Here is a 27923-nt window from a genome sequence, read left to right on the forward strand (position 1 = left end):
CCCCGGTCACACCTCTGCCGGGAGACACCTGAGCCCCTGCTCCTGACTGCTCATCTGGATCGTCCCCTCCCTCTCACCCGCAGCCTGGCCCCGGGCTGTGGCCCCTAGCCTTCACGGAGGCCAGTGGTGGCTGGTTCTCTGGCCACTGTGAGATTAAAGCATCTAGGCCCCAGATGTGATTAAAACAAAATTCCCTGGTAACGCCGTCAGCCACACGTGCTTTGCCTCCCACCTGGGCCGCCGGCAGCTCTGTTCCCACGTGCGGGCAGGACCTAGGCCCATCCTCCTTTGCCGCCTCATCTCCGGAACCCAGCACTGCCTCGGCTTGATACCCTGCTCTCGACTCCCACTAGGAGTCGACTGCAGATTGTCAGGTGGCAACTAAAACGGTTTAAGGCGACGTGACCGCTGCAGGTAGTCACATCACAGGTGGAGTCACACCTGCGTCCTCTCCCTGTGCCGGCACTCAGCTGCACCCCACATGCAGCATCTCGTCCTGGATGGGGCCAGGGTCCTCACCCCACAACTGGGGTGCTTGTCAGCCCCACCCGTGCAGAGCTGGAGAGGAATGGGACCCCTCCGGGAGGATTGGGGTGCTGCCAGGAGAGGCAGGCCCGGCAGGGACCTGGCCACCACACGGCGAGCTCCCCATGGCTGGGGTCGTGTCGCCCTGTCTCGGGTGCATCCACAGTCAACACTGAACCATTCTTCACAATGAGATGCCAGCCGACTCTTCTCTCTCGGGAACAGCGGCAACAAAGACAGCATGATGTTAAGGGCCGGCAGACAGGAGCCCGGTTCCGATGGAATCTGTGAATTCTGCCAAAATCTCAGCTGCCCCAGGCCCTCAGAGCATGCTCGAACGCCTCTGCAGGGCCTATCACAGCCCCGTCCGAGGGCTGCTCCAGGGCCTCGGAGGCCAGGGCTCAGCAGGCGCCGTGGCTGGCTCCACGCTGCTCAGCTTCAACACTCCTGAGGGGTGGCCTGACCCAGAGGTCGGTTCTGGAAGCCAGGATTCAGCTCCTGGAGGTTGGGAATACCTCTGCTCGCCTACCCGAGGAGCAGGAGGGATTAACCGGCGTAAACCACCTGCCTAGAAGCCCTCACCTTGAACTAGGTCAGTGGGGAGGTTGAGGATTTCACAACAAACAGGTGGGACAGCGCTTTTGCAAAGCGTAAAGCTTTATAGACATGCCACATGTCTACGTGTGGCAGGGACGGGGCAGTGGGGTGGGGAGTGGACACCCGACGGCACAGAGCGCCGGGCTCGGGCCCAGGGCAATGGACGCACCACTCACAGAAGTGACGTGTTTGAAAAGACGACAGACATGCTAGGTCAGTCTAGACGATAGTTTATACACATCCATGTCAGGTCCGGATGCCACGCCGCACCCAAGGGGCTTCAATTCATTTACAAGCATCTCATCACAGTGCCTGCCAGGGGTCTGGAGAGCACAACCAGGCTTTCCCCGTGCAGGTCATCACATCACAATAATGCTTTATTAAGGGACAGAATAATATGCAGCTTTGGGGGGGAAATTTTTACAAATATCAAAAAGATCTAATCAAGCATCCTATATAAAACTTTCCAAACTTCCAGGGAGGTCTGCAAAGCAGGACAAAGTGCTCTTTACACAGGAATCGGGACTTTCAAGTATCTGAGTGGCATTGAAAATACCCTAACCATTCTACGTACATACACGGGCCAGTCGGGGCGCTCAGGAGGGGCCGAGTGAGCTGGAGGCCACGAGGCTCTCACTGGTGTTCATTCCCACAGACCCCCAGCTCCAGGAGTTGTTCCACACGGGGCCTGGATGTCTGCAAAGCAAGAGAGGGAGGAGCTTCAGCCGCCGTGTCCGCTGTGGGGCCGGGCAGGCTGCCCGCTCCTCACTAGAGCTTCGGCCGCGTCCACCTCGAGCCCGTGTGCTTCCGTGGCACTTTCCAGCGGCTTTACCCTTGACCCTCCTGAGCAGGGGAAGCCCGTGGCAAAGATGAGGAAAGTGGGCAGCAAGGCCCAGTGGCTTGCTGGAGCTCATGCTGCTGAGGATGGCCGGCCTGGGGCTCACTGCCCCTGGGAAGCTTGGTTCAGAGGCTGCCCCTCACCAGTGCCGGCGCCCTACCCCGGACCCTCCCTCCCTGACACGGCTCATCACCACCAACCTTCAGGTCTCTGGTTTCCTAACTGCAGCTTTCAGACCAGGGCAGGCGGCCCAGGGCCTGGGCTGGAGCCTACTGCCTGCACCACCATCAGACCGGCCCACCCAGCACCTTCCAGGGCCTCCTCACTCAGTCCCCGTTAGTCACAAGAGGCAAGCGGGAGAGTGACCGTAACCATTCTTCCCTTTCCTGCCAGCCTGAAGGAAAAGAGGAGGATTTGGGACCCTTCTCACCCCCAACATCCGAGATGTCCATGATCACACAGTCGCCTTCCTCCTCCTCCTCCTCCTCTGTGTCCGCCTGGAAGCCGTCCAGGTCCCCAGCTCCAACCTGAACAGACAAGATGCATGGCCGTCAGCAGCGGCAGCAGCAGCAGACAGGGACGGTGTGAGCCCTCCCGCCACCCACTTCCCTACTCCTGACCTCCTCTGCCCATCTTGGCAACAAAGTTTGAGGAGTCTGTTTGATGGGTTATGATCCAAGGAAACTTTGGGGGAGTTCTCTCAAATGAACTAATTATGTTCAGATTTCTGAAAACTACCCCCATCGTTATTTACCTGATTACAAAAATAATTTGTTTATTGTTTTTGAATTAGAACTCTGGCTTTCCGGTTTGGTTTGAAAGAGAGATGGATAAAGCACACACTTTCTCTGAATTATGATTTGGACTAAGTGGCTGAGAAATTAGTTGGTCAGTGTTTCTTCTCTGCCCAACAGCTTCATCCCCTCTGCCTGATGCTTGGTAACTCTCCCTCTGATTGAGGCTCCGACCAGTTCTGCCCGTGAGGACACCATCTGCACCCTGTGGACAGGGGTTGGGAGGGGTGGGAAGGCTCTACGGAGGGTGGGATTTACAGTGAGATTCCCAGGCTGTTTTCATTGGCTTCCACCAGAGGGAACAGAGAGACAGACTGTGGAAAGTAACAGGACCGACTTTATACATCACCCATCCACACACGGCTCACACTCTGTACATGAACAAAGAGCCAGCAGAGGCGGTGGAGTTGGGGCTACTTCCGCGGGGAGGCTATTTCTCAAAACACTCCTGGAGTTCCTCTGCTACAGAAGTCTCCGTTTGCCTGGAAAAGGGACGACAGCACACCGGGGCTGTCCGCCTTGCCCACGGTCCCCCAGCCTGGCCAGCAGACAGGGCGCAAGCTCGCAGCCCCCTCAATGCTAGTGTAGAAGCTCCACGCTGGGCTCCTCGGGCTGGGAGCCACCGAGGCAGGAAAGGCCCCAGGCAGGCAGGGGCACCACTGGGGATGCTGTGGGCAGTTTCCAGCTACCTGTTTCAAGAGAGCTGACTGGCCAAGACGAACAGACAGCGCAGCTCTCCCCCGCGCTGCCCTGGAGGCACTGGTTTGGGTCGGGTGAGCGACGGGACAGATGTGTCTCTTGGAGCTCTCCCCAGCCCCTGGGCCCTCCAGACAGGAAGCCAAGGGCAGACAAATGAGGACTTCTCGGAGGAACCACCGCCCACTGCCCTGCAGGCACGCGACAGGTTTCAAGCCTCTGAAGTGAGGGTTCAGGACGGCGCCCCAAGTCCTGCTGCGCTGAGGGCCATGGGACAGCTCGCCACGCTGCTGTCACTACTGCAGGGGAGGGTGGAGCGCCGGAAAGTGAGCCTCCGGAGTAGGAAGACACTGAACCACAAAGCATGGAGACTGGAAAGGGCAAATGCAGCCCCTGCCCATGTAAAAATAAGACCAAGGCCGAAGGGTTGAGCTGCCGTGGGGCCACACACACACTTGGTGGCAGAACTGGCACCTGACCTCAGCCTGCTCGATTCACTAGATCATGGTACCTTGTAAACCCATAAGGTAGCATGGCTACTTTGAACTCTAAATGAAAAGAGTTTAGAATTCCCACAAATTGAAAAAGCCCAACCCAAGCTAAACTATTCATATGCATTTACAGTTTAGCAACAATTACCCCCAAGCGTGTGGAAGGATCAGTTAGTGGCTTTACCAAAACGCAAGGGGAAGCATTCCGCATGCTCCCAGGCCTCCTCCAAGCCCGACCTCAGAAACTTCCACCCGTGGCTCCCACTTTATGCTGGCGCCGTGCAGCACAGGCCCTGCTCAACGCACACCCAGAGCTATCCTCCCACCCGCCCTTCCAAATCAACCAGCATTTTGTCGGTCAAGGTCTCATTGAACCAGCCTCTCTTGCAGCTGGCGTGGCTATGCCAGAGCATTCCAGCCAGAAAGATAAGGTGGAAGTCTGCCTCCCCTCCAGCCAAACGGGAATCCTCCCCAGGGTGGGCTTGGCCATCCTCGTCTTGCTGGCTAGAGGTGCAGCAGCCGTTCTGCCACCATGAAGACAAGGCCACAAACTAAAGCAGGAGGGAGTGCGACAGGAGGTGCTTGGCCCTGGATGACAATGTTCACAAGCTCCGGACTTCTTGTTGCTGGAGACAAACTCCCATGAGTTTAAGGTGACGCAGGGGGCTTTATACCTAAGGCCTGCACAGTCCCAGGGGACCAAGTGCTGTCACAAGCAGGGTGTCCCACCTTGAGCACTCAGAGGAGCAGCTGGGATGACTCCCCACCACCCTGAAGAGCTGGTGCTCTGAGCTTCCCTTCCTGAGATGCACCCATTGTGCTGGCCCACGCTGTGGTCCTGGGGCCTTCCCACGGGGTTCCCTGAGAAGGGGCTTTTAAACTGCAGACTTTAGCACCTACCCCACACCCACTGAATCAGAACCGCTGGGGCCAGCACACCCAGAACCACCGGCTGTGTAGCCTTCCGTGTGTCCCCGCCACACCGCAGAGCCTCTTCAAGGCCTGTGAACGGGGAGAAGCCGCACTGACTGCTGTTCACGTGTGTCTCGTGATGAAAGGCGTCACTGACTCTCATGAATCAACCCCTCTCACCTGAGGAGGGGCACCCAGTTTATGTGGGAGCATCTTCTCATTCCTGGTAGCTCAGTAAACAAGGAAGCACCAATGAAACGTAAGAATCCACGTCAAGTGCCTGGCGTGAGGAGTAATAAGGGCTAAACAGTCGTTTTCCACGTAGAGAAACACAGGCAATGAACACGTGTGGGGACGGCCACACCAGGAGAGGAAGAGCAGAGAGGGGCTCAGGAAGACAGCTGTGTCTCTTGCGAGAATCTAAGGGAGGGCTGATGGGGGCAGGAGCCCACGAACACTGCTTGGATAAGGACACTAAGGAGGTCTTCCAGACCCAGCCCCTTTCAAACGGGCTCTCCGGCCAGTTTCAGCCAGAGCAGCCACACTCGCGGTCCTGCCAAGATTGTCTGGCTAACGACATCGACCGTGAAAAGGCTCTGCGGCCTGAACACAGCTTGAACACATAACGGATTGTTTTGGGTCAAGGCCCAGGGAGGGAAGTGTTTGTGGGGCTGGGGCCCCCAACTCCTCACCAGGTGGGCTCCCCCAGTACCAAGCCGTGTTCACAGGCCTCACAGGGACAGGGGCTGGGGAGTGGCAGGAACAGCCGGCATGACCACACCAGACGGTTCTGACGGTCCCTCTTGCTGTGACAGTTTAGGAAGCAGGTTTACGTCGCACCCGAGACCTCATTGGTCTGTGGGCTGCAGGGAGAAGGCTAAACATTACTCCAGGAGCCGTTGCCCCCCGGCCCTGCCCCGGGCCTCCTCACCCCGCTGGCCACACACTAACAGCAGAGGAGCAGGGGGCGGGGGGGGGGCAGGGGGGGGGCGCACACCGGCTCCCCTCTGTCTCCGTCACCACCCAGCCTTCAGCAGCAGCTCCTGCAGTGGCAGCGCCCCCGAGGAGAGCCCGGGATGTGAGTGGAAGACCCAGCTCCTCCTCGTAAAATCAAGTCTCCCCACATCTCTAGGTCTGTGAGACACCTGCTTCAAGTGAGGACCCGGTGGGCTTCCCTGGTGGTGCAGTGCTTAAGAATCTGCCTGCCAATGCAGGGGACACGGGTTCGAGCCCTGGTCCGGGAAGATCCCACATGCTGCGGAGCAACTAAGCCCGTGAGCCACAACTACTAAGCCTGCACTCTACAGCCCGCGAACCACAACTACTGAGCCTGCGCGCCACAACTACTGCAGCGTGCATGCCTGTGCTCCGTAACAAGAGAAGCCACCGCAATGAGAAGCCCTCGTGCCGCAACAAAGAGCAGCCCCCACAATGGGAAGCCCTCATGCCGCAACAAAGAGCAGCCCCCGCTCACCACGACTAGAGAAAGCCCTTGTGCAGCAAGAAAGACCCAAAACACAGCCAAAAATAAATAAGATTTTTTAAAAATTAGAGGCTTCCCTGATGGCGCAGTGGTTAGGAATCCACCTGCCAATGCAGGGGACACAGGTTTGAGTCCTGGTCCGGGAAGATCCCACATGCTGCGGAGCAACTAAGCCCGTGAGCCACAACTACTGAGCTTGTGCTCTAGAGCCCGTGTGCCACAACTACTGAGGCCGCGTGCCACAACTACTGAAGCCCGCGCGCCTAGAGCCTGTGCTCCGCAACAAGAGGAGTCACCACACTAAGAAGCCTGTGCACGGCAACGAAGAGTAGCCCCCGCTCGCCGCAACTAGAGAAAGCCCGCGTGCAGCAACGAAGACCCAACGCAGCCAAAAGTAAATAAAATATAAGGAATAAAATCTATCTTTAGAAAAGAAAAAAGTGAGGACCCAGTGCTCACACCACAAGGTTTCCAGTAAGAGTAGCTACAAGATGAGACTCATTCACGCCCACATTCCAGTAAGAGAAAGAACAATCAAACGTGGACCCAGGCCGAGGCTCGGGCCCCAGCCTCTGGGTGTCCAGGCAGCACTGGAGACTTCACTCTGGGGACCAGCATCTCTCAGGAAGCCCGCCCACCACCAGGCGAGGGCAGGCCTCTCGCAACATGTGTCCCCACGGGGCCACGCGCTTCCTCCGCCACACGCTGTCAGGCTGCAATCACGTGGCTGGCTGTCCGCTCCACCGACGCCCATCTCTGTCTCCCATTAGATGGTGTTTTGCTCACCACTGTCTACAAGGCCTAGCAGGGTACCTAGTGCAGAGCAAGTGCTTAATAACTGTGTTAAATGAGTGCAAAAACTAAATAAAAGCCACGACGTGGAACGTTATTCAGCACTAAAAAGAAATAAGTTCTCAAGCGATGACAACACAGGGAAGAAGTTTAAAGGCACACGACTAAGTGAAAGAAGCCCATGGAAACACTAAACGGATGAGTGGCTGCCAGGGGTTGGAGGGAGGGAGGGATGAATAGGCGGATCATGGGGGTTTTTAGGGCAGTGACGCTCTTCTGCATGACACTGTAATGCTGGATACAAGTCCTCATACATCTGTCCAAACCCACAGGATGCACAGCACCAAGAGTGAACGCTAGTAAACCACAAAGTCTGGGTGACAGTGACGTGTCCACGTAGGTTCATCAGTTGCAACTGCTGCACAGCTCTGGCTGGGGACACTGATACTGGGGGAGGCTGTGCGTGGCAGGGGCAGGGGGCGCACGGGAAATCTCTGTGCCTTCCCCTCAATTTTGGTCAGTTTTGTCACCTCAATTTTGCTATAAATCGAAAACTGCTCTAAAAAGAAAGATTGTTAAAGGTAACAAAGCCGCTGCAGGGTCTCACCTGCCCATCATGCCGGCGCTTCTTCATGAACTGCGTGATGCACATGCTGCCCACCGACTTCCTCTTGAGCGAGACAGGCGTCCCCTGGCTGGGCCCTGCGGCGGGGACGCTGCCACTGTCCTCCCTGGTGGCCGAGGGCACTGTGGTGACGTAACTCCACTGGCAGGGCACGGGCAGGTGCTCCTGGGCAAAGTTCTTTAGCACCTGTGGGTGGACGTACCAGCACATCCTGTAGTCGGGTCTCTTCTCATACACTGAGTTCTCAGAAATAATCCGCTTGAGCCTGGCCTTGGAGGGGACGGCGGTGTCCTCGCCGGCGGTGGGGGTCTGTGGACGGGAATGGCCAGGGCTTGGGGGGCTCGCGGCGCTGAGCTCAGGGCTGCCGGCGTCCTTGCTGAGCAGTCCTCGGCGGCAGCACTCCTGGAACTCCCGGATGATCACTTTGCTGCCATTCACGTTCCCGTGCAGCAGCGGGAGCAGCTGGGCCAAGACTGGCAGGGAGAGGGGGACATGTGGATGAGACTCGGGGCGGGATGGGATAAACGTGGCACCCGGGTTCCCCAACCTGTCACCGAGGCCGAGAAACACGGTCAGCTTCGGGTGGCCTTTTTTTCCCTTCTGGTTTTATTGAGATATAATCAACACACAGCACCGTGTAAGTTTAAGGTGAGCAGCAAAATGCTTACTGACATCACGAAATGACCAACCACGATTGGTTTAGTGCGGGTGGCTTTTTATGGGTGGACTTAAGACACGTGAACTTGCTCCAGAAGAGATTCTGAGAGGCCCAAGCCCCAGGAGGCAGGACTCGTTGCGATAAACTGTCATGTTTCACTTCATGAGCCTGTTTCCTTAGTTAACAGTCCTCACGTTCTGCTTCTGAGTGGCGGGCCCTCCCTGGCTTTGAAGAGCTAGGGATGTGTGTGCTGGTTGGGCAAACGGGCCGACTGAAGTGGCTGCCCTGTGCTGCTCCCGTGAGTGTCACAGAAAGGACACATGTGCTCAACAAGCGCTGGCTTTGGCTATTTTTTTGAAGAACTTCTGAATTACCACGCCACGTGCCTAGGAAGTCTCCTGCCTGCCCCGGGCCTGGAACTCCCTGGGCCTGGAGGAGGTGGGAGCCCGAACCCTCCGTCCCCACCCGTCCCCGGCACTCACTCTGCTGGTCCTTCTTCTCTTTCTTGGAGGCCTTGGGCGTCTGCTCCTCCTCGGGGGGCGCGGTCTCCAGCAGGCAGGCCGTGAACTGCTGCAGCACCTTCAGGTCAGCTCCACTATCCCTGTCGGCCGCCCAGACACAGCCGATCTTCACGGGCTGGAGGATGCGGAACCTCTTCCCCTTGGCCAGAAACTCGTCCCACTCCTTGGCCTTCAGTTTCTGGCGAACCTTGTGGTTCTCCGGGTCGGCACACTCCTTGCAGGTTAGAGAGGAGCAGACGCTTGCTCAGGGTCCCCCTCCCCGGCACCCGTGGTCCCAGCCTCTGGGGCAGTGAGGGCACATGCAGGGGCGGGCCGGTGAGGAACGGCGCCCACCCAGCTTCCAACCCCCGATGGGTGATGAAACGGGCAGAGTATTTTCGGATTGAATGATAACTGGCACTTTCCCCCATTTGGTACCTTAGGTGCATCTGCCCCCTCTGGCCATCCCTGGGTAGTCACAGGTATTTTTTATTACCTCGCCAGTAAGCCTCTTAACGCCACTGTGGGTTTTCTGATTAACATGTGATCCTGAAGCTGAAATCACCATGCCTGGCCCTCTCCCACCCCAGACTGGTGCCACCGTCTAAGGCAGATACACTGCAGGCCCAATGAGACCTGTCTGCCTCGTTGGCTGGGAACGTACGAAGAACACAGGCCCTGCAAGTCTGGCTCTGAGACAAGTCACTCCCACAGTGGCATCAGCCCTGTCAGCTTCCCCACTACCCAAACACCACGACCTGGTAGGCCTTCGTGAGTCCTAGAAACGGCTCCCTCAACAGTCCCACCATCTGGCAGAACTGAGAAAGCTGGGGGGGGCGGCAGTGCTGAGCCTCTGAGGCTGTGGGGAGCGAGGTCTACGTGGAATCGGCCGTGGGGGTGGGCTGAGACCTATGTCACCACCCCCAGGTCGGCGGCCACCAAGCTCCGGACCCATCCCCTCCCCGTTCACCCCTCACCTCAGTTACTCCTTCATCCTCAGACAGGTACCCATGGGGCACGAAGAAACCATCGTCCTCATCCTCATCCTCTCCCACCTCATCGTCGTCATCCTCAAGAAGAGAAAAAAGTACGTTCATGTGTGGAAACAACACATGCTTCACGTAAAATTTTAACCTGTGAACATCTAAGAAAGAAAGAGCCTCCTACTGCTTCCAGTCTCATTGCTGTGCACACCCTGAGGATCAGCCAAAATCCCATTACCCAGCCCCCCCATCGTGCTCCAGCGGGGGTGGGGGTCAGGCAGGACACAGATAAGCACGGCCCAGACGTAAAGCAGCGGGAATGGTGGGCCCCTCGGTGAGGCAGCGAGCAGGCGGGCCCATCCACCACTAGGCAGGTTACTGCCACCCAGTAAGGTTTTCCCAGAACAGCCGTAAACCCGGATGCTGTGTGTGAGGGAGCCCGGCCCAGAAGCCGTAAGCAGCCCGGCCGTGCTCACCCCTTCGCTGTGGGAGAGGGACTCCCCCGGCTCGTCCTCCTCCCACTCCTCGTCGCTGTCCACCTCGTAGTCAAGGAGGCTCTGAGGGGGCAAACACGCGGTGGTCACTGTCGTCCTCAGGGTGGAAGGGGAAGGCAGAGCACGAAGGCTAGAACACTCAGGGAGTTCCCGGAGCCCAGTGACAAGGGCACACTGGGAAGGAAGCGCAGAGGGTCGGGAGCAGCTGCCCGCACGCTCACCCGGTCCTGGGCCCAGGGGTCCCTCGGGTGGATGACCGTCGTCTTCCTGTTCCACGTCCCCCAGTAGGCCGGCCGGTGGTTCTCGGAAAACTGCAGCAGCTTCATCCTGCCAAACCTCCTCCTTTCGGGGACGCCGTCCACTTTGCTGCTCTCCAAGATCACCACGCCGCTGAGGGGAGAGACCCCCGCTCAGAGGCCCTTCTGTGGCTCGCGCACCCACCACCAGCGGCCTTCCCCCCAGGGCAGCAGGCGGTGACGGGCAGCCCCAAAGCGGAGGCACCACCTGCCCCGAGACAGGCTAGCATTTACTCCAGGGGCGTGGCGCGAGGAGAGGGAGGAGCCTGACTGTCCAGCAGCTGCCCCACAGCGCGCACCAAGGCAGCGTGTGACGGGTAAGCTGGCATGAGCGGGGAATGTCCCTGCCCTGCCGGGAGGCCGGCACACACAGCCCGCCCTCCAAAGCAGGGCTTTCTGCGAAGCCACCACACCCAGGAAACTCTGGAGGCTCAGGGGAAGCCGGAACAGAGAGGTCTGGGGAAGCAGCTGAGTCTGGGGCCTGAGGCCCGGGTGGGAGAGGACCGGCCAAGGCCACGGGACGCAGGAGCGACCAGAACACAGGGGTCTGCCCGGGCCGCCCAGGGCTCTCTGACATCACCAACGGGCAAACGGCAGTCTCCGCCGGCACTAACCTGTTAAAAAGCTCTGTGTTCTGGTTACAAACCACGGTGGGCCCGGACCTGAGGGGCCGCCGGCTTTTCAGATCTTTCAGGAAGGAGAATTCGCCGCTCTGCTGCCGGAGGAGCTGGTCTAACTGGTCACAGAGGTCTTGGTCGAAGGCGGTCCGACAGCGAGGGGCGAGGACCATGTGCTCTTTGATTTCAAAAGGGGCAAACTTCCCACAGGAACCGGCCAGGGTCTGAAATGGAGAAGGGGCATGATGGCACCTCTACTGCGACACACCCGCACACAGCAGCGGTGAGGAGGAGCCGCCGGAAGTGAGGCCCGGTGCTTTCGAGTCGTCCAGGTTGGGAGGTCAGAGGAGACGCGTACACAGGCCACATGCTGCTTGATGGCATTTACGTGGGTTTCTGGAAAAGGCGAAACTACAGGGCCAGAGACTGTGTCGGCAGCCGCCAGGGCTGAGGTGGAAGGAGGGAGCTGTCTCGGGGGACGGAAATCCTCTACATCTTGATGACGGAGGTGGCTGCAGGGCCCTGTACATCGTCAGAACTTGCCGATCAGTACTCCTGAAAAGGACGGATCTCACTGGATTTTTTTTTTTAAGGATAATTAGACCTGGATGAGCAAACAGAGACCTAGGAGAGTGACCCACCACACTGTTACAAGATGACTCGAAACAGAGCTGAAGCCTGATGTGAACCTGAAACATGGGTATCTGTATCCTAAGAATCCTCCTCAGTAAACCCTGGTAGGTTTTTTTTTTTTTTTGGCTGTGCCGGGCAGTATGTGGGATCTTAGTTCCCTGACCAGGGATGGAACCTGTGTCCCCTGAATTGGAAGTACAGAGTGTTAACTACTGGACCTCCAGAAATTCCCAACCCTGGTAGGTTTGAGTTCCCTTCTTAGAGCTCCTTCAGCATCGTGAATGTCTGTGTCAGCGGATCCTGAGGGTGGCAGCAAGTGAGGACAACATGGGGGGTCAGGAGGAGTGTGTACGTCTCTGAGGTTGGGTATAAGAAGGCCAGCCTTTCACCCCAGCAAGAAAACAACAGCTGAGGCCAGCACCCTCACTGTGGGTCGCATGGCAGGGTCACCCAGGAACTGTTTAAAATCCTGATGCCCAAGCCAGGCCCATCAGGTTCTCTGGGATGGGATCCAGGCTCCAGTGATTTTTTTTTTTTTTTTTTGCGGTACGCGGGCCTCTCACCGTCGCGGAGCTCAGGCTCCCGACACGCAGGCTCAGTGGCCATGGCTCACGGGCCTAGCCGCTCCGCGGCACGCGGGATCTTCCCGGACCGAGGCACGAACCCGTGTCCCCCGCATCGGCAGGTGGACTCTCAACCACTGCGCCACCAGGGAAGCCCCAGGCTCCAGTGATTTTTAAAGCTCCCTGGTGAGTCCAACACACAGCCGAGGCCAAGAACCAGCAGACTGTTCTCCTCACTAACAGCTGCTGGGAACATCGGGTATCCGTACGGGGAAACATTAGGGCCACGCCCCAATCCACGAGCACAAAGAATTCCAGCTAAGCTAAGGAACTAAATAAACATAAAAAAACAAAACTTAAGCTAAAAAAAAAAAACAAAACTGGAAAAAATTAAAACGTGTCTATAACCACAGGATACATAAGGCTTTCGAAGCAAAACCCAATTACGATAAAAGAATAAAAATGTTCACATTAAAACGAAAAATTTCTGTACGAGACACCATCAACAAGTCAGGGGGAAGGAATGGACTGAAGGAAGTATGTGTAGTGTACCCCACCAAGAATGAAAACCCAGACTATATAAAGAGCCAGAGATAGGGGAAAAAGCCTATCCTATAGAAACATGGGCAAGAAACAGGAACTGGCAAGTCACAGAAAAAGAAATAAAATGGCAAGCAAACATAAAAAGATGTTCAACTGCACTGAGAATCAAGGAAAAACGAAGTGAAACAAAGATACGTATTTTTCACCCATCAGGTCGGCAGTTATAAGAAAATTCGTCACACCCAGTGCTGGCAGTAAGTAGGCGGAGAGGACATATTTTGACGCACTGTGGGGACGGGAGACTGTCCATCAGCATTTCCTGCTGGGAGGGCACTTGGACAATAACAAATACAACTCTGTCAACGTTGTGTCCCCCGGACATAGTGGCAAGTCCGCATCCTGAGAGGTGTGCTGGTGACATCCATGCACCGCTTGGGGGGGATCAACAGGGGAGGGGGATATCAACGATGATGCCACTCACACCACGACACTTTACGCAGCAACGAAAAAGAATGAAGAGAGGCCAACATGGCAAGAATCCAAGATAGGGCTAAGCGAACAAAGCGGTAACATAATAAATTCATGATTTGTTACCTACATAAATACACATATATACGAAGGGATGCACGCGCCCAGAGAAAGATCTGGAAGGACACCCTTGTATCAGAGGGGGTGGGTCACACCTCTGGAGCATGGAGGGATGCGGGGGACGGAGGTCTGGGGTCTCCACAGGCAGAGGATGGTCTAGAAGGTGACCGGATGGCAGATGGGGAAGCAGAATCCTGTGCTGAATCCCACATGTTTTATGCTCAACCTTGTCTCCTATGTTGAGCAGAAAATCTCCGAGGGTGAGGACCGGGTCTTTCTCCCTTACACCTTCCCACACGGCTCCCACCACAAAACTGTTGACGAGGCAACCTCTAAACGCTTGGCAGTTTTAGTAAACGTGCCACTTTTTGCCTTTTTGAGCACACAGTGAATGACAAGATACTGAACCTCCAGATCCTACCAGCGATCAAAGCTCCCTGGGCAAGCAGAGGCTCCTCTTGATGAAAGCAGAGCCAGTGGGTCAGAAGATGTCTTTTTATTTTTCAAAAGGAACAGCCTGACAAAGGCCAAAAGTAAAGCCAAAGGAAGCCAGTTGCTCACCTTGGGGGCCTGTGGAGTCTTTGGTTTCTGAAAGAACCTCGTGATTTCCGCCTTCTCGGCTTTAATGCGCTGCAATGTAAGAGAAGAGGAGGATGAGGAAGAAATGAAGAGAAACTGTTTTAAAACATGCAAAAGCCCCTAGAACTGAACCCCAAGCATTTTTAGGTTGAAAGCATTATTTTGATGTTAGCTCTCAAAACCCACAAGTGGGTACCAGGCAGTCTCAAAAGGTCAGAGCTGCAGAAGGACCGGGATGTCAAGCCAGCAGGCACGTGTCAGTCCCTGGGCCCCCCACCCCGCTTCCCACTACCTCCAGGATGATATCCGATATCCAGCAGTAGTCAGGCAAAAGACCCCGCTTCTCAAACACAAAGGAAGATGCAAGTTCTGGGAGAACATGCTACCTTTTCTTCTTCTCTCAACCGTTTCTCCTCTTCCTTTTTCCGCTTCTCCTCCAGCTTAGCCCTAAGAGACATCAAACTCAGTTTCACCAACCAGCACAGGCCCAGCCCACGCCCGGCAACCCTCCCCGAGGCCAGGCATGGGGAGGGGGAGGGGGAGGGGGAGGGGAGGGGGAGGGGGAGGGGGAGGGGAGGGGGAGGGGGAGGGGAGGGGGAGGGGGAGGGAGGAGGGAGGGGCACGCACTCCAGGGCCTCCTGGCGCTCCTTGCGCCGCTCCTCCTTGCGCCGCTGCTTCTCTGCCTTCTCCTTTTCATCCTTCTCCCGCTTCTCGCGCCGCTCCTTCTCCTTCAGCTCCTTCTCCTCCTCCCTCTTCTTTCTGGCCTCCTCCTTGGCCCGCCTGGCCTCCTCCCTCAGCTTCTCCTTCTCCTCCTTCTCGGCCCGGAGCTTCAGCTGCTTGCCCAGGCGCTCCTTATCCTGCACGGGAGACGGTCCACAGCTCAGCCCCACGGATGCCACAAAGGGCCGTGCCAGCGTCCGGGGGCGGCCGTGCGCAAGCGGAGGGGAGGCACAAAGGAACCAGCCCCGGGAGCAGCCTGCTGGTCAGCGTCCTTACAAAGAGGGGGCTTTTCAGTCCACTACATTTCCTTCTGTCATGAGAAAGGCGATGAGGGTTAGCCGACTGCCACAGGACCTTCTGGGCAATTCAAAGTAAGATGCGTTTAAGACACCGTCTTCAAACGTGGGATGAGGGTCAATTTTTACTTAATTAAAAAAGACTAAGTAAGCACCTCTAGGCTGCCTACGCCGGGTACCTGCTGTTGGATCTGAACTGCATTTCTGCTCAGAAAGCTGTGGTGAAATAAAGACACAAAAACACCCACAGGTTTTGCCTCCCTACCTTCAAAACAAAAACATTTTCCTTCCCATCCCCCCAAAACTATTCCAGACAATAGGGTTTCTTTTCTTTCTCTTGAAATGAGAGAGAGGGATGAGACAAGGAGGGGGAACCTGACGAGCAAGTCTTAAAAACAGGGGGGTAACTGAGACTTCCCTGGTGGCGCAGTGTATAAGACTCCGCGCTCCCGATGCAGGGGACCCGGATTCAATCCCTGGTCAGGGAATTAGATCCCACATGCATGCCGCAACTAAGAGTTCACATGCCATAGCTAAGGAGCCCGCCTGCTGCAACTAAGACCTGGCACAACCAAATAAATTAATTAATTAAATACTAAAAAAACAAAAAAAACAGTGGGGAACAGATGAGAACACATTAAAAAATAAAAGAAAAAAAAGTTTTTTAATCTTTACAGCCATTTCTCAAAAGAAAAAATTCTTTTTATCTTTAAAACCATTTCTCAAAAAACCAAACGAACAAACATTTCTTGGGATCTGAAAAGGTCAGATGTTAATAAAGGACCCAGAGTGATCTCTATGACTATGGCAGTGCCGTTTCATCACCAGCAGGAGGAAACAGCTAGTTTCTTGGATATTCTTTAAAGCGGGAACATTTTTAATCACATCAGTTCCTCATTCCAAAGAATTCGTATGTGGCCTGGGGCGCTGGGCTATTATATAATTTTGATTTTGTATTAAACAAGTTTCACCTCCCAGACTGAAGGGCATTACCTTCTAACATAGCGCAGGGTAATTCTCAAGGACAGGAACCACCAAAGATGGGCTTCTCACCTTTGGCAGAAGCCCGACAACTCAGCTTTTTGTATGGGCCTATGATCATGCCCTTGTGCCTAGAGAATATCCTACCCTCTGCCCTGATCAACCTTTGCTCGCTTCACAAGAGCCATGGAGGCATGTTGGTAGAGATCTGAGAAAGTCCTTGCCAGGTACCCTCCGCACGGGACTCGTGGGATACCTGAAGAAGGGGCTGGTCTGGATCGAGTAACGAGACCAGCCACGAGTGCCGGGTGGTGAGGAGGAGTCTCCCCCTGCTAACTACGAGGACAGGAGGCTTCTGGAATCAGGCCCTCCCCACTCCCGCCCCACAGGTGCCCATCTCTGAAACTACAATGAAGAATGAGATAAACTCTAAAATCAAACACAGCCATGAGGCAGACGGCACAGGAAGTGCCTGGTGAGCGCACAGCCAACTGTCATCAGCGCCCCTTCCGTGAGCTGGTCGGGGAAGAAGGCCATGGCCTTCTCTGCAATTCATCCAGTAAGGAAGAAGGCCCCTGCACTGCTGGGTGTGAAACATGGTGACCTCCAGATAACAGAATGGAAGACTCAGCAGGTAACCACTAAACAGTAATCACCCATCTGATGTAGGGGCCACCATGGTACAGCGCCTGGGAAGGGATGGAACTTCAGTCTACGCGCGTAGGAGGCTGGGGTGCAGGGAGAGCCACTGGGTTCTTTTTAAGACAATTTTAAACTACAGTGGGGCTGCCCAACTATTACGACACTCAGAACTAATTATAATAAGAGCTTAGAAAAGCCTACGTGCAAAACCTTAGGATTCAACAAACCTAAAAATGATGCAACCCATAAGCACAAGGCCCAGTTATGCAAAATGAAGCAAGAATCAAAATAATGCTCAGAACAAGCAGGGGAGAGTGAAAACGGGGCCAGAGAAGGGCAAAGGGCTTTGTTTCCTATTTACTGCAAAAAGCACACCCGGGGAACTTTCTATTTCAGGGGACATATCTTACTCTTTGCGGTCTCATCTTGTTCTTCTCTGCAGAGCCTCTGACCAATTTCTTACTTATCTGAAAGGAAAGACATTGATCTATAAACATGGGTTGTTTCAATCACTTTCACACGTTTAACATACCGCACAGTCCTTGGGGAGGGCAAGGAGAAAACAATGTAAAACAACAACAGTGAAAACCTTTCCGGGTACCAGTTCCAGCAAACAGAACCAAAACTTCTTAGCTGGGTCACAAACTCCAACGCATGTGGGGATAAAAGGGGAGACTGGGAGGCAGATAACCAAAAAACGTAGGAGGTCAAGCTGGAAATAAGAAGCCACAGCCAGAGGCCTTGGTGTCAGGGAGACACAGAGTGGTAGGTCTGTAGGCACCTGGAGAGGAGGCACCCTGGCCACAGAGGACGGAGTCTTACAGGCACGCAGCCCAGCACTGCTGCTGCCCCTTCTGCTTCTCCCCGGAGAGGCTGACAGTGGAAATTTCCTGTGTGAGTACAGGCACACCAACACAACGCCATTTTCCCAACAGCATCTGCTCCCTTTGTGGCTCTGTGTCACATATAGGTAATTCTCACATTTCAAACTTTTTCATCATTATTATACTTGTTATGGTGATCTGTGGTCAGTGATCTTTGATGTTACTATTGCAAAGATAACGACTTGCTGAAGGCTCAGACAACAGCGTTATTTGCAGTGAAGTATTTTTTAATTAAGGTATGTTCTTTTTTCAGACATAATGCTACTGCACACTAAATAGACTACACTACAGCGTAAACATAACTTTTATATGCACCGGGCAACCAACAGATCCACGTGACTCACTTTATTGTGATACTCGCTTTACTGTGGGGGTCTGGAACCAAATCTGCATTATCTCCAAGGTCTGCTGTAATGTCTACAAATCAACACCCCGTGAGTCAAGTAAGACACGTTTACAGGCTGGATTCCCATGTTTGTACCCCCTGCCCAGCTCAGCCCTGCTTCTTAGAACACAGAGTAAACGCCCAGGAAGAGAAGTCAGCTGGCCAGAGGTGGCAATCTCGTCTAGAACCCCTGTGTTCTAGAGCACAGCATTCTCTATCGTCCTGCTTCAAATTGATCATGGGCTACAAGGACTGACCAAGACGCACGGCTGGACTCCCTCACCATGCTGGCTAAATGGTCCCAGGTAGGAATACGCACAAGGAGTCCAGGCTACTGGCCTAAGCTACCTCCAGAGCAGGGAATCCTGGCGAACAGACCATTCATTGCATGGAAGACCAATGGGGAGAATTCAGGCTGGAAAGAAATACCCACCCGGGCTCATTTTAGACTTGAGGAGGCAGCCAGAAAATGAGACGAGGTGAAAAACCGAAAGCCCACTTCTCTTGAAATTGTCTGACATGCCAACAAAACTATGTAAAAACAGTGCTTCCTCTATCTGGGAAAGCCTCGCCCTAAGACCTCCTACCGAAGAAAACTACAGATTAAGACATCCTTCTTACTCAGGACGCACCGAGTCCTTTCTGGACTAAGCCTTCCCTCAGGAGGGGGCCGCGCACCGTCATGTGAAAGCCATGTGATTGGGAGAGCGCGCAATCCCACCTCACTGCGCAGGCGCCCACAGAAACGCCAAAGCCGTCTTACCAAGGGCTTAAGAAAAAGTATCTGCCTCTCCAGCATCCACTTGGCCTGCCAAGCCTGCGGGACTTGAGCCCCACAAGAAAGGATTTAACAGCAGGACTTGTAAGGTGCTGTGTCTATATCGTTGTCCTTTGTGTTCAAAGATGGTAGCACCAAACGTGACTGCCAGACCGCTATATGAGGGTGTTTGGGGAGCAAGACGCATCTCTTCGGTCTTGCCCATACTTGTTGAATTTCAGCTGCGGAATCAGTGCCTTTCACAATCGTCCCCTTTGCTGTGAGTCCAGGAATGAGAGAGTTGACGTGACTACCAAGAGCTGGCTTAACGATATCCAACAACCAGAGCAGTTACGATTTTATTTAAAACTAGTATCTCTATTGCTGTACCAGGCACTCGGATAGACCTTACTGAACAGATATAATTTTAATCTTGACCTTTGACCCAAGTATTTATAAAACTCTCTCAAAATATAGGCCACACATTTTACCGACCTGGAACTCAGCTACCAAAAAACAAGATCCAGGATTCCACAATGAGGTTGAAACACACACATCAACTACCCCAAAGAGTCAAGGCAGATATAACCACGTCTGTGAGGCAAAATTCCTGCACTTTATTCGGGAGAATCCTAGGGCCCACTCACTCTGATGTGATACATAAGGAGGTCTAATTTCTAGGCCCAGAGCAAGTAAGCAGCAGTAAGTGAGGGGAGGAGAGGTGGCTGTGGACAGGCCCCGCAGCAGCTAGAAACCTGACAGCAGAGGAGGGACAGCAGGCGGAGGGGAGACATGACCCTAACTGGTCCAGGCATGTGGGGACTGAGAGCAGGCAAAAACTGACACGCCCGTTCCTGTGAGCCTGCAGTTCCACTTAACAACTCAAGGAAGCTCATGACAATTATTGTTTGTCAAGGCCAAGCATTAGAGACAACAGAAATATCCATCAAGGAGAATGACTATGCAAACTGCAGTTTATCCACACCATCACGGGACCATCAGCGTATGATAGAGCAATTAAAAAGAGATCTTCCCATCCCAGTGTAAAAAAATTGCTAAGACACCCTGGAATGAAAAAGAAACATATTTACACTATACGGCCCATGTAAAGAAACAAAAATGATACTGTTTATTCCTAGGGATCTCTCACATACACACCACACAGAGAAATATAAGATGAAGATAGTGGCAACCTGGGGGACAGAAAAAAGCCAAAGGGGGCTGCAATGTTTCAGTGATCTTTTTTAAACATGGAGAATTTAATACTTGTATAATTTAAATTACCTGGGAAACAGTCCCAGCGTCTGTACAGAGGCAAGCCAAGATTCCAATAACACCACCATATCCACACAATCCTTTATGGAACAATAATCTTGAGTCATCGATAATGTAGGCTGAATTACACATCTAACTGCAAACAAACTGGAGAAATGGTTCTATCCTAGGTGGTAAAAAGCTCTGATGACAAATAGCCACGTTCTGGCTAATCAAGAGACCCTAGATTATCTCAAAAAGGTGTTCCTAAATTGTTTTTCAAAGTCGGACTCTAGATACCTGGGAGTACTTTAAAAAACAAAACAGGGACTTCCCTGGTGGCACAATGGCTAAGAATCCGCCTGTCAATACAGAGGACACAGGTTTGATCCCTGGTCTGGGAAGATTCCACATGCCACGGAGCAACTAAGCCCGTGTGCCACAACTACTGAGCCTGCACTCCAGAGCCCACGAGCCATAACTACTGAGCCCGCATGCTGCAACTACTGAAGCCCGCGCACCTAGAGCCTGTGCTCCCCAACAAGAGAAGCCACCGCGATGAGAAGCCCGCTCGCCACAACGAGAGAAAGCCCGCGCGCAGCAACGAAAACCCAACGCAGCCAAAAATAAATAAATATATTAAAAAACAAAAACGAAACAAAGCTCTCTCAGGACATACACACACACACACACACACAAAATAGAGGACCAGCAAATGCTTAGGGGTTCCAAATGCAGAGATTTTACGATTCCAAGTCCAGAACTAACGGAGCCCAATAAAAACCACACACGTGACATGGTAATAGGAAACAACCTGTAAGCCTTCAACAAGTGTCTGCCTACAGTCTGGAGAGGAGGAGGAGGAGACAGAGAGGGAAAACGGAAGAATAATAGTATTCCCCACAGTCACAGGGGTCAGGAAAAACTTGGGCCCACAGCAGGCAAAGGTGTGAAAGTCAGGTGCCAACCATGAAACCAACCAACCAACCAGGAAATCCAGCACTCGCGAAAGGTGAGGAGCTAAACTGGAAAGCTGAGTGTGTGAGGCTCGGGGTGGGCTGTCTCCGCCAGGCCCTCAGGCACCTCCTGGTGATCATTCCATTTTGCTCTCATACCTGTGTTGTCACCCAAAGTCACGGGGCTCTACTCCCATCCTATGGGTGACTGGGGCGATTTCCTGCCACAGGCTGGGTGGCGGGGGTGGGGTGGGGGCCTGAAGGCTTCGCCACCTGCAGTATGAATTATCTGCAAAGCTGTGCGGTAACACTGTCTTCTAGAACATCTCAAAACTCCAAGCCTGTGTTCAGACCCAGATTGAGTGTCTCAGAGGCAGGATTTCCTACACGCAGCCCACTTGGTTTCATGTGCTCAGATGTTGCATGGCCACTCAAGCCAGCGGACAAGAAGTAACACTCTTCTGTGACAAGGCCTAATTGCATGGCTCCCCAGTCCTCAGGCTTGGCTATGGGCATAAAAACAAACTTAAAAAAAAATGAAGCTATTAAGAAGAATGGAAACATGTGTACATGTCCTGCTCTCCAGGTTCACTGGCTGTGATGAGTCATGTGACAAAGTAGCTCTGCAAAGCAGAAGCAGCCGTCTGGAAGGATTCTGAGCAACTGGGTGGACAGAACAGAACAAGATGGCTGACGGCAAGGGACTCAAACTCGGATTTTGAGAGTCTGGGTAAAAGCTCAGATGGGAGTTTAAAAAATGAGTATGTCAGTCTGCCACATTTAGAAACTTAGAAGGAAAAAAGACGACCCCGCTCTTGATTGATATTTTGTGTACCTAAAGAGGAAGGCATTTTTCCCATTCTCCAATCTCCTCAAGGAGGTAAAAGACAAGAAATGAAACCATCTAGAAACATAACTAGTCCCTTAGAGATCAAATTTTAGAAAGCAATCAAGGTTGGTGGTTTATGGTCAGATTAAGCAGGTACAGTTAGCAAATGAATAACCCACCCCAGGATCCAATCTTATGTGAAAGCCTGATGTGAACAAACACAAGTGCTACAAAACCAAAAAAACCCAAAGAACACTGTTCAACATGCTTTGGTATTCTTGACTGATTCTATCAGTTTTACCCACAGGACCTCAAGGACAGGTGAGAAGAGAGACATCGGCCACTGTGCCACTCGGAAGGCAGTAACAGAAACAGGCATTTCCAAAGTCACCCATCCAGGTCCTTAAACATGGTGCTAGGACTCTCCTGTTCTCGCCATTCTGGGTGAGGTTTTTAAGATGGGCAGGCCGTGCTGACAAGAGCTGACCCTAAAGAATGCCCCTGTTTTGTTCTCCTGCCATCTTGGGGTCTCTCCACCAATGCTTACTGACTGCTTACTGACAGCAACGGCCCTACGAGTCTTGTGTTGGAACAGCAGGCGCGCAGGGAGCTGAAGCTAAAGGCTGAGTCAAGGGTCACAGCCGCCCGCTTACACCCGTTAGTCACTAAAGTGGCTGAGATGACCAGCACCGTTAATTAGGTGTGAACAGCGCTACCAGGATGGCACCGACACACCGGCGACTCACGGAACCATCAGCACATCGCAACGTACACACAACCAAACACCCCAATGGCTTTTGATGCCGGAAAGTCACAGGACTTGCTCTCTGGCACCACTTGCTCGGCCACGAGCCATCTGGGGGACACAGCGTCCCTGGGTGAAGAGGGAGGGGCCGTACCCAGAAGCCTCTGGATTCCGACGGCACTGATTCGGGGGAGATACTCACTCTGCGGACGGGTGTGGAGGCGGGGAGGGGGCTAGGGCTGCTGTGCTGCTTGGCGGGTGCAGACTGCCCCTCGGGTGAGCTGGTGGGAGAGGAGGAGCTCAGGGACGAATGGCTCAGGACAGAGTCCTCTTCGGGGCTGGACTCCAGCGCCTCGCTCTCGGAGGGCACAGCCTGGCCCGGAGGTGTGGCAGGAGGAGACTTGGCTCGGGTTCTGGCAGCCAGGATATCCTGTAGGACAACCACGGGCACCTTCCCTTTGAACAGGATGCCCCTGGCCCCGCTCCAGCCGTCCTGGTCCTTCTCTGAGCACGTTCTCAGGCCACCGGTCAGCTCAGGAAGGCTTTGGGGCGAGCCCTTCTGTGAAAGTCCCCTCCTCTCCACGCCCCCCGAGTCAGCACCCCCCGCCTCCGTTTTGCACGGGAGGTCTGAAAGGGCCTCTTCGGGAAACGCCAGCTCGTCCTTCTGACTGACCATTGGCAGCCCCCTGTCATCTCCAGCTTCGTCTGTGACCCCGTTTACATTCTCCTGGGAGGGAGAGGCTGCAGAATTTAGCTTATCGTGGCCCATGGTGCCGTCCGGCGGGTCACTCGAGTCCTCCGTCAAATCGATTATGACCACAGTCTGGCCAATACTGGTTTCGACTTGACTTCTTAAAAAGTTATCTAAGGGGCCCTTCCCGTTGACAAGTTTCGGCCTAAAATCTATGTCGGAGCCCATGTGACAGCTGTCCTCCAAGTGGTCCAAAGAGGTCTCTAAACCAGGGACATGACCCTGCACAGGAGCACCCTGAGCGCCCCCCATGTCGTCCAACCCGTCGTCGGTCTTCTCCTTTGAGACAAGATTCAGGCGCTTGAACGGCAGACGAGCTGAAACCAAAAGAGAAGGAGGCCGTCTGTTGAGTGAGAGTGTGAAGAGTGACAATCAATGCTTTAATATTCCACATGCTCAATGAGTAATCGACCTTGCTGTGCTTGGGGGTGGGGGGAATTTCTAAAGTTTAAAAAGGGGTTATCTTCTCATTATGTACTTTTCCAACATCCTAATTAAAAGCAAAAGCAACAAACAAACAAACAAAAAACTGACAAGCTTTCATAGCGGGGACACTGCAAGAATTTCAAAGAAGACACTTTCTGATCTGTTTGAGATTCAGCTCAAATTCCAAAGTTATTTATTATGGGTGGAAATCTCGTTTGAAGATAAGTGCATCTGGCTCTGAAAAGCGAAAGAGATAGATCCATTTGAGGAAAGACTTCGTTCTGCTCCCAGCATCCCAAGCTGTTAGCTCTTCTTGCCAATGAAACAAGTACCCTCCCACTGCATGCCAGCCTTCTGGCTGGTCCCAAGAGATACACAGCAATACCTCAAGAGAGTGAGGAAGTTACACCTCAAGAGAGTGAGGAAGTTCAGGTGAGTGACTTCCCAAGAAGTCCACATGTACTCAAATGCCCAAACATCTTATTAACTATTTTCTAATATAATAGACTCAACAAACAAGCCTGGTTTTGGTCAGTTTATAAAATTATCATGCCCTTGGATTCTACAGTTTGCCCCTAATTCTTTAACCTCAGAAGACGGTTGCCCTTCTTTTGATTCCCACCAACACCAAACCTGCTATCAATTGACACAGGAGAAGGCAAACTGCTACAGGGGAACCAGATAACCAAGCTTTGAAAACCAGAAACCATCCTTTTTTATACAGTCCAGCCACTAACCTGGCCTAAGGGTAAATCCACCCCCCTTTTTACGCGAAAAGATTTGAGGACACTTCCTGTAAAACGCTGTTCAACCAGGGGCAGCTGTGCCTGCCATGTCTGGAGACATTAAACGTCACGACTTGGGAGATGAGGCTAGGAATGCTGCTAAACTCTCCACAGTATACAGGACAGCCCCCCATGACAAAAACATTACAAAATGTCAATAGTGCTGGAGTAGAGAAATCCAACTGTAAGGGCGGCAACCTCTGGATATGCTCCTGGCCAACAGCAGTGTAATGAAACGGGTTTCCCAGCTTCCAGTTGTAAGATGCAACTGTTTTCTCCCCTTCAGCCCCTTGGAGGCTTCTGCTGGGGACCCCAAGAGATGGCCTCTGCTCAAGGGGAATTGAAAATATAATTGAGAGGATAATTAAGGATATAAACCAGGAACAAATATTTAACCCATTCCCAGAAAGTTACCTTGTATTAACTTCTTGACTGGAAAAGCTGGTCTGTCTTTGCAATCCATGGCTGTGAATAAGTGTCAGAGGATAAGTTATTAAGTGCTGGAAATAATGAAGTAGCAAACACACATGTAGTACCTACTGTGTACAAAGTGGTTGTCCAGTGTGGCTGATTTCGCCCCTAATCCCACCTCCCCAGGAACATTTGGTGACGTCTAAGGACATTTCTGGCTGTCATGACTGGAGAGAGGGCACAAACAGCATCTAGTGGGTAGGGGACAGGGATACTGCTAAATATCCTGCAACACACAGGACTGAGCCCCACGACAGAGGATTATCTGGCCCCAAAATGTTAATGAGTTGAGAAATTCTGCCCTGGACACCGTCACAGCTCGTTTTATTTTCCTTGAGCACTTATCACTCTGAGACTTCTGTGTTTATGTCTCCCCCCACCATCAGAACACCAGCTTTATGACAGCAGGGAAACGTGTTCCACACTGTACCTGTGGCGCGGGCTCAGGGCCTGGCACATAGTGGGAAACCAATGAACACAGTAACAGGGACAATGAAAAGAAGACTGAGTAAAAGTAGAGATGAGAGAAAACATTGTATCACTGATTTCACCATTCACATGAGCCCAAATCATCCTCCTCCAAACCAACCCCTCCCCACCAACATACCTGTAAAATTAGAATAGGGCTTATATTCTTTAAAAACAGAGTTTATAAAAGGTAATACATCTTAAAGCATTTCAAGCTTGCCAAGCTGGAGCTCAAGTGCTGTCAAGAAGTGATAAGGGAGAATGTTTTCCTGCACGCACACAAAAAATCTCAAAAAAAGCATAACGATATCAAAGCTGATGCAGAAATGACTATAAATAGAACCAAATCTTTGGATAAATATCTTCAAATGGCTAGAATAAGTTTAGAAGCTGACACCCGCTAGATCTGGCTTGGAAAAGTCTAGTTCAGTTATTTTGGCCAATCTACATTTTTTTTTAAAAAGATACATACAAGTGAGTTTTTTTTTTTTTTTTTCCGGTACGCAGGCCTCTCACTGTTGTGGTCTCTCCCGTTGTGGAGCACAGGCTCCGGACGCGCAGGCTCAGCGGCCACGGCTCACGGGCCCAGCCACTCCGCGGCATGTGGGATCTCCCCGGATAGGGGCACAAACCCGTGTCCCCTGCATTGGCAGGCGGACTCTCAACCACTGCGCCACCAGGGAAGCCCCAACTGAGCATTTTTTAAAAGCAGACCAGGGCCTTTTAAAAAACTCAGCTGCCCTTAGATGAAGCTGCTCTCCCCACTTCCAAGCTTAGAATATAAGAAAAGTACTCAGAGACTCACATTTCCTTTCTACCCATTTAAAGATATCATTCTCAAGTTTTCAGTTACCAAAAACATGGATTTCCCCCCATCAGCTGAAGGACACATAATCTTTAGCCACTTAAATTTATTTTTAGGACAACCACAAGGACTTATTGGCATGGCCCTGAGTCACCAGCTTTGACGCAAGTGGAACAGAGGTGACCTGGGGCCCAGAAACAACCTCAGGTCGACATAAAAAGGGATCCCATCCAGGGATTCAGATTGTTCAAAGGTACACATACAAATTAACAAATACTTCTGTATAAACTTACCACTGCTCTTTATCCTGAGATTATATCCCTCCTAATTTTAGTTGGCATTAAAACATCCTTCCCTTTTATGGTGCATGGTCAAAACAGATGGTGCTTTTAAGACTTTTAAATTAAACATGGGTCAAATGACAATCAGTCCCAACTTTATTTATATGAATTCTATGTCTCTTTGAGATCCCGAAGTCTGGAAACAATTAGCACAGTGGTTCTCAGCTAGGGGGCCCCTCGACAATGCTTCGGATACACTTTTGGTTGTCGCAGCTGGGAAGAAGAGGTTGCTACTGAGATGTAATGGGTGGAGGTCAGGGATGCTGCTCGACCCCCCACAGCGTACAGGATGGCCCCAAATGTCAGTAATGCTGATGTTGAAAAACCCTGAACTAGACTAGTTGATGTCCCTACCAACCCTTAATTCATTCAACCAACCCATCTTTATTGGGCACCTACTATGTACCAGGCATTGTGCCAAGTGCTGGTGGTAAAACGGGAGTCAAGCAGGGGAGACAAGCCGTTTGGTCTTCCTTGGTTCACCACCCCACGTTTTGGGGGCCTGCCAGGCGCCAGAAAGCCCCCTCCCAAGACACAGGAAGCAGAAAGACAGGTCTTCACCATGCATATCCGGCAGCATCAAGAACCCGAGACCCCTACCATCCGGGCCGCTTACCTGGGCTGGCCCTGACCCGCAGACGCAGCTGTTCTGGTCCCCGAGCCCGTGTGACCCCGGACCTCAGTTTCCCCACCCGGCCACAGGGCCGCTGCAGGGTTCAACTTGTCCAGGGGACACAAACGCACTCGGTAACCTGCAAACCCGTCCCTTTCGCCTCCCTGGGCCTCAGCTTCCCCTCCTGGCTACACACACACCCGTCACCGCAAAGCGCTCTGGAAGGACAAACTGACGCAAAAGTGCCGGAAAAAAAATGGTTGCGGCTGCAACAATAACGTCAAGGAGGGTGCTCTTCGAACCGCAAGGCCCTTCCTCGGGATTGTTAACGGCTCCACGGACCGAACGCCAGGCGGGGAGGAGCGGGCCCAGGGCCGGCAGGCCCGTCCGCCCCCAAACCGCCGCCTCAGTCCGCACAGGCCGCGCGCCGCGACCCCCCTTCCCCTCGGCGTGGGCCGGAACCGACCTGCGGCCGCTCCGCGGGCGCCCGGCGCCCCGCACTCCGGCTCCTCCAGCATTGCTCCGGCGGCGTCTCGAGCTCCCCTCAGGCGGCGGAGGCGCGGGCTCCACTCAGGCGGCCGCTGCTGCTCGCCCTCCCGCCCGCGCC

General features: G+C 53.1%; 1 protein-coding gene across 1 annotated transcript; it reads right to left on the minus strand.

Moving 5' to 3' along the window:
• Positions 1-1336: 1336 nt before the first annotated feature.
• Positions 1337-27849, minus strand: CHAF1A (chromatin assembly factor 1 subunit A). Its single transcript, XM_082651911.1, is given in 16 exon segments — positions 1337-1777; positions 1780-1818; positions 2391-2487; positions 7736-8226; positions 8894-9146; positions 9889-9981; positions 10371-10451; positions 10610-10778; positions 11299-11525; positions 14190-14258; positions 14594-14654; positions 14835-15064; positions 17257-17313; positions 22859-23724; positions 25033-25083; positions 27783-27849. Coding segments are annotated over 16 exon segments (2895 nt in total). The 5' UTR covers positions 27835-27849; the 3' UTR covers positions 1337-1718.
• Between the last annotated feature and the right edge of the window lie 74 nt (positions 27850-27923).

Source organism: Grampus griseus (assembly GCF_964374135.1).
Source record: "Grampus griseus genome assembly, chromosome: 3".
NCBI classification, from domain to species: domain Eukaryota; kingdom Metazoa; phylum Chordata; class Mammalia; order Artiodactyla; family Delphinidae; genus Grampus; species Grampus griseus.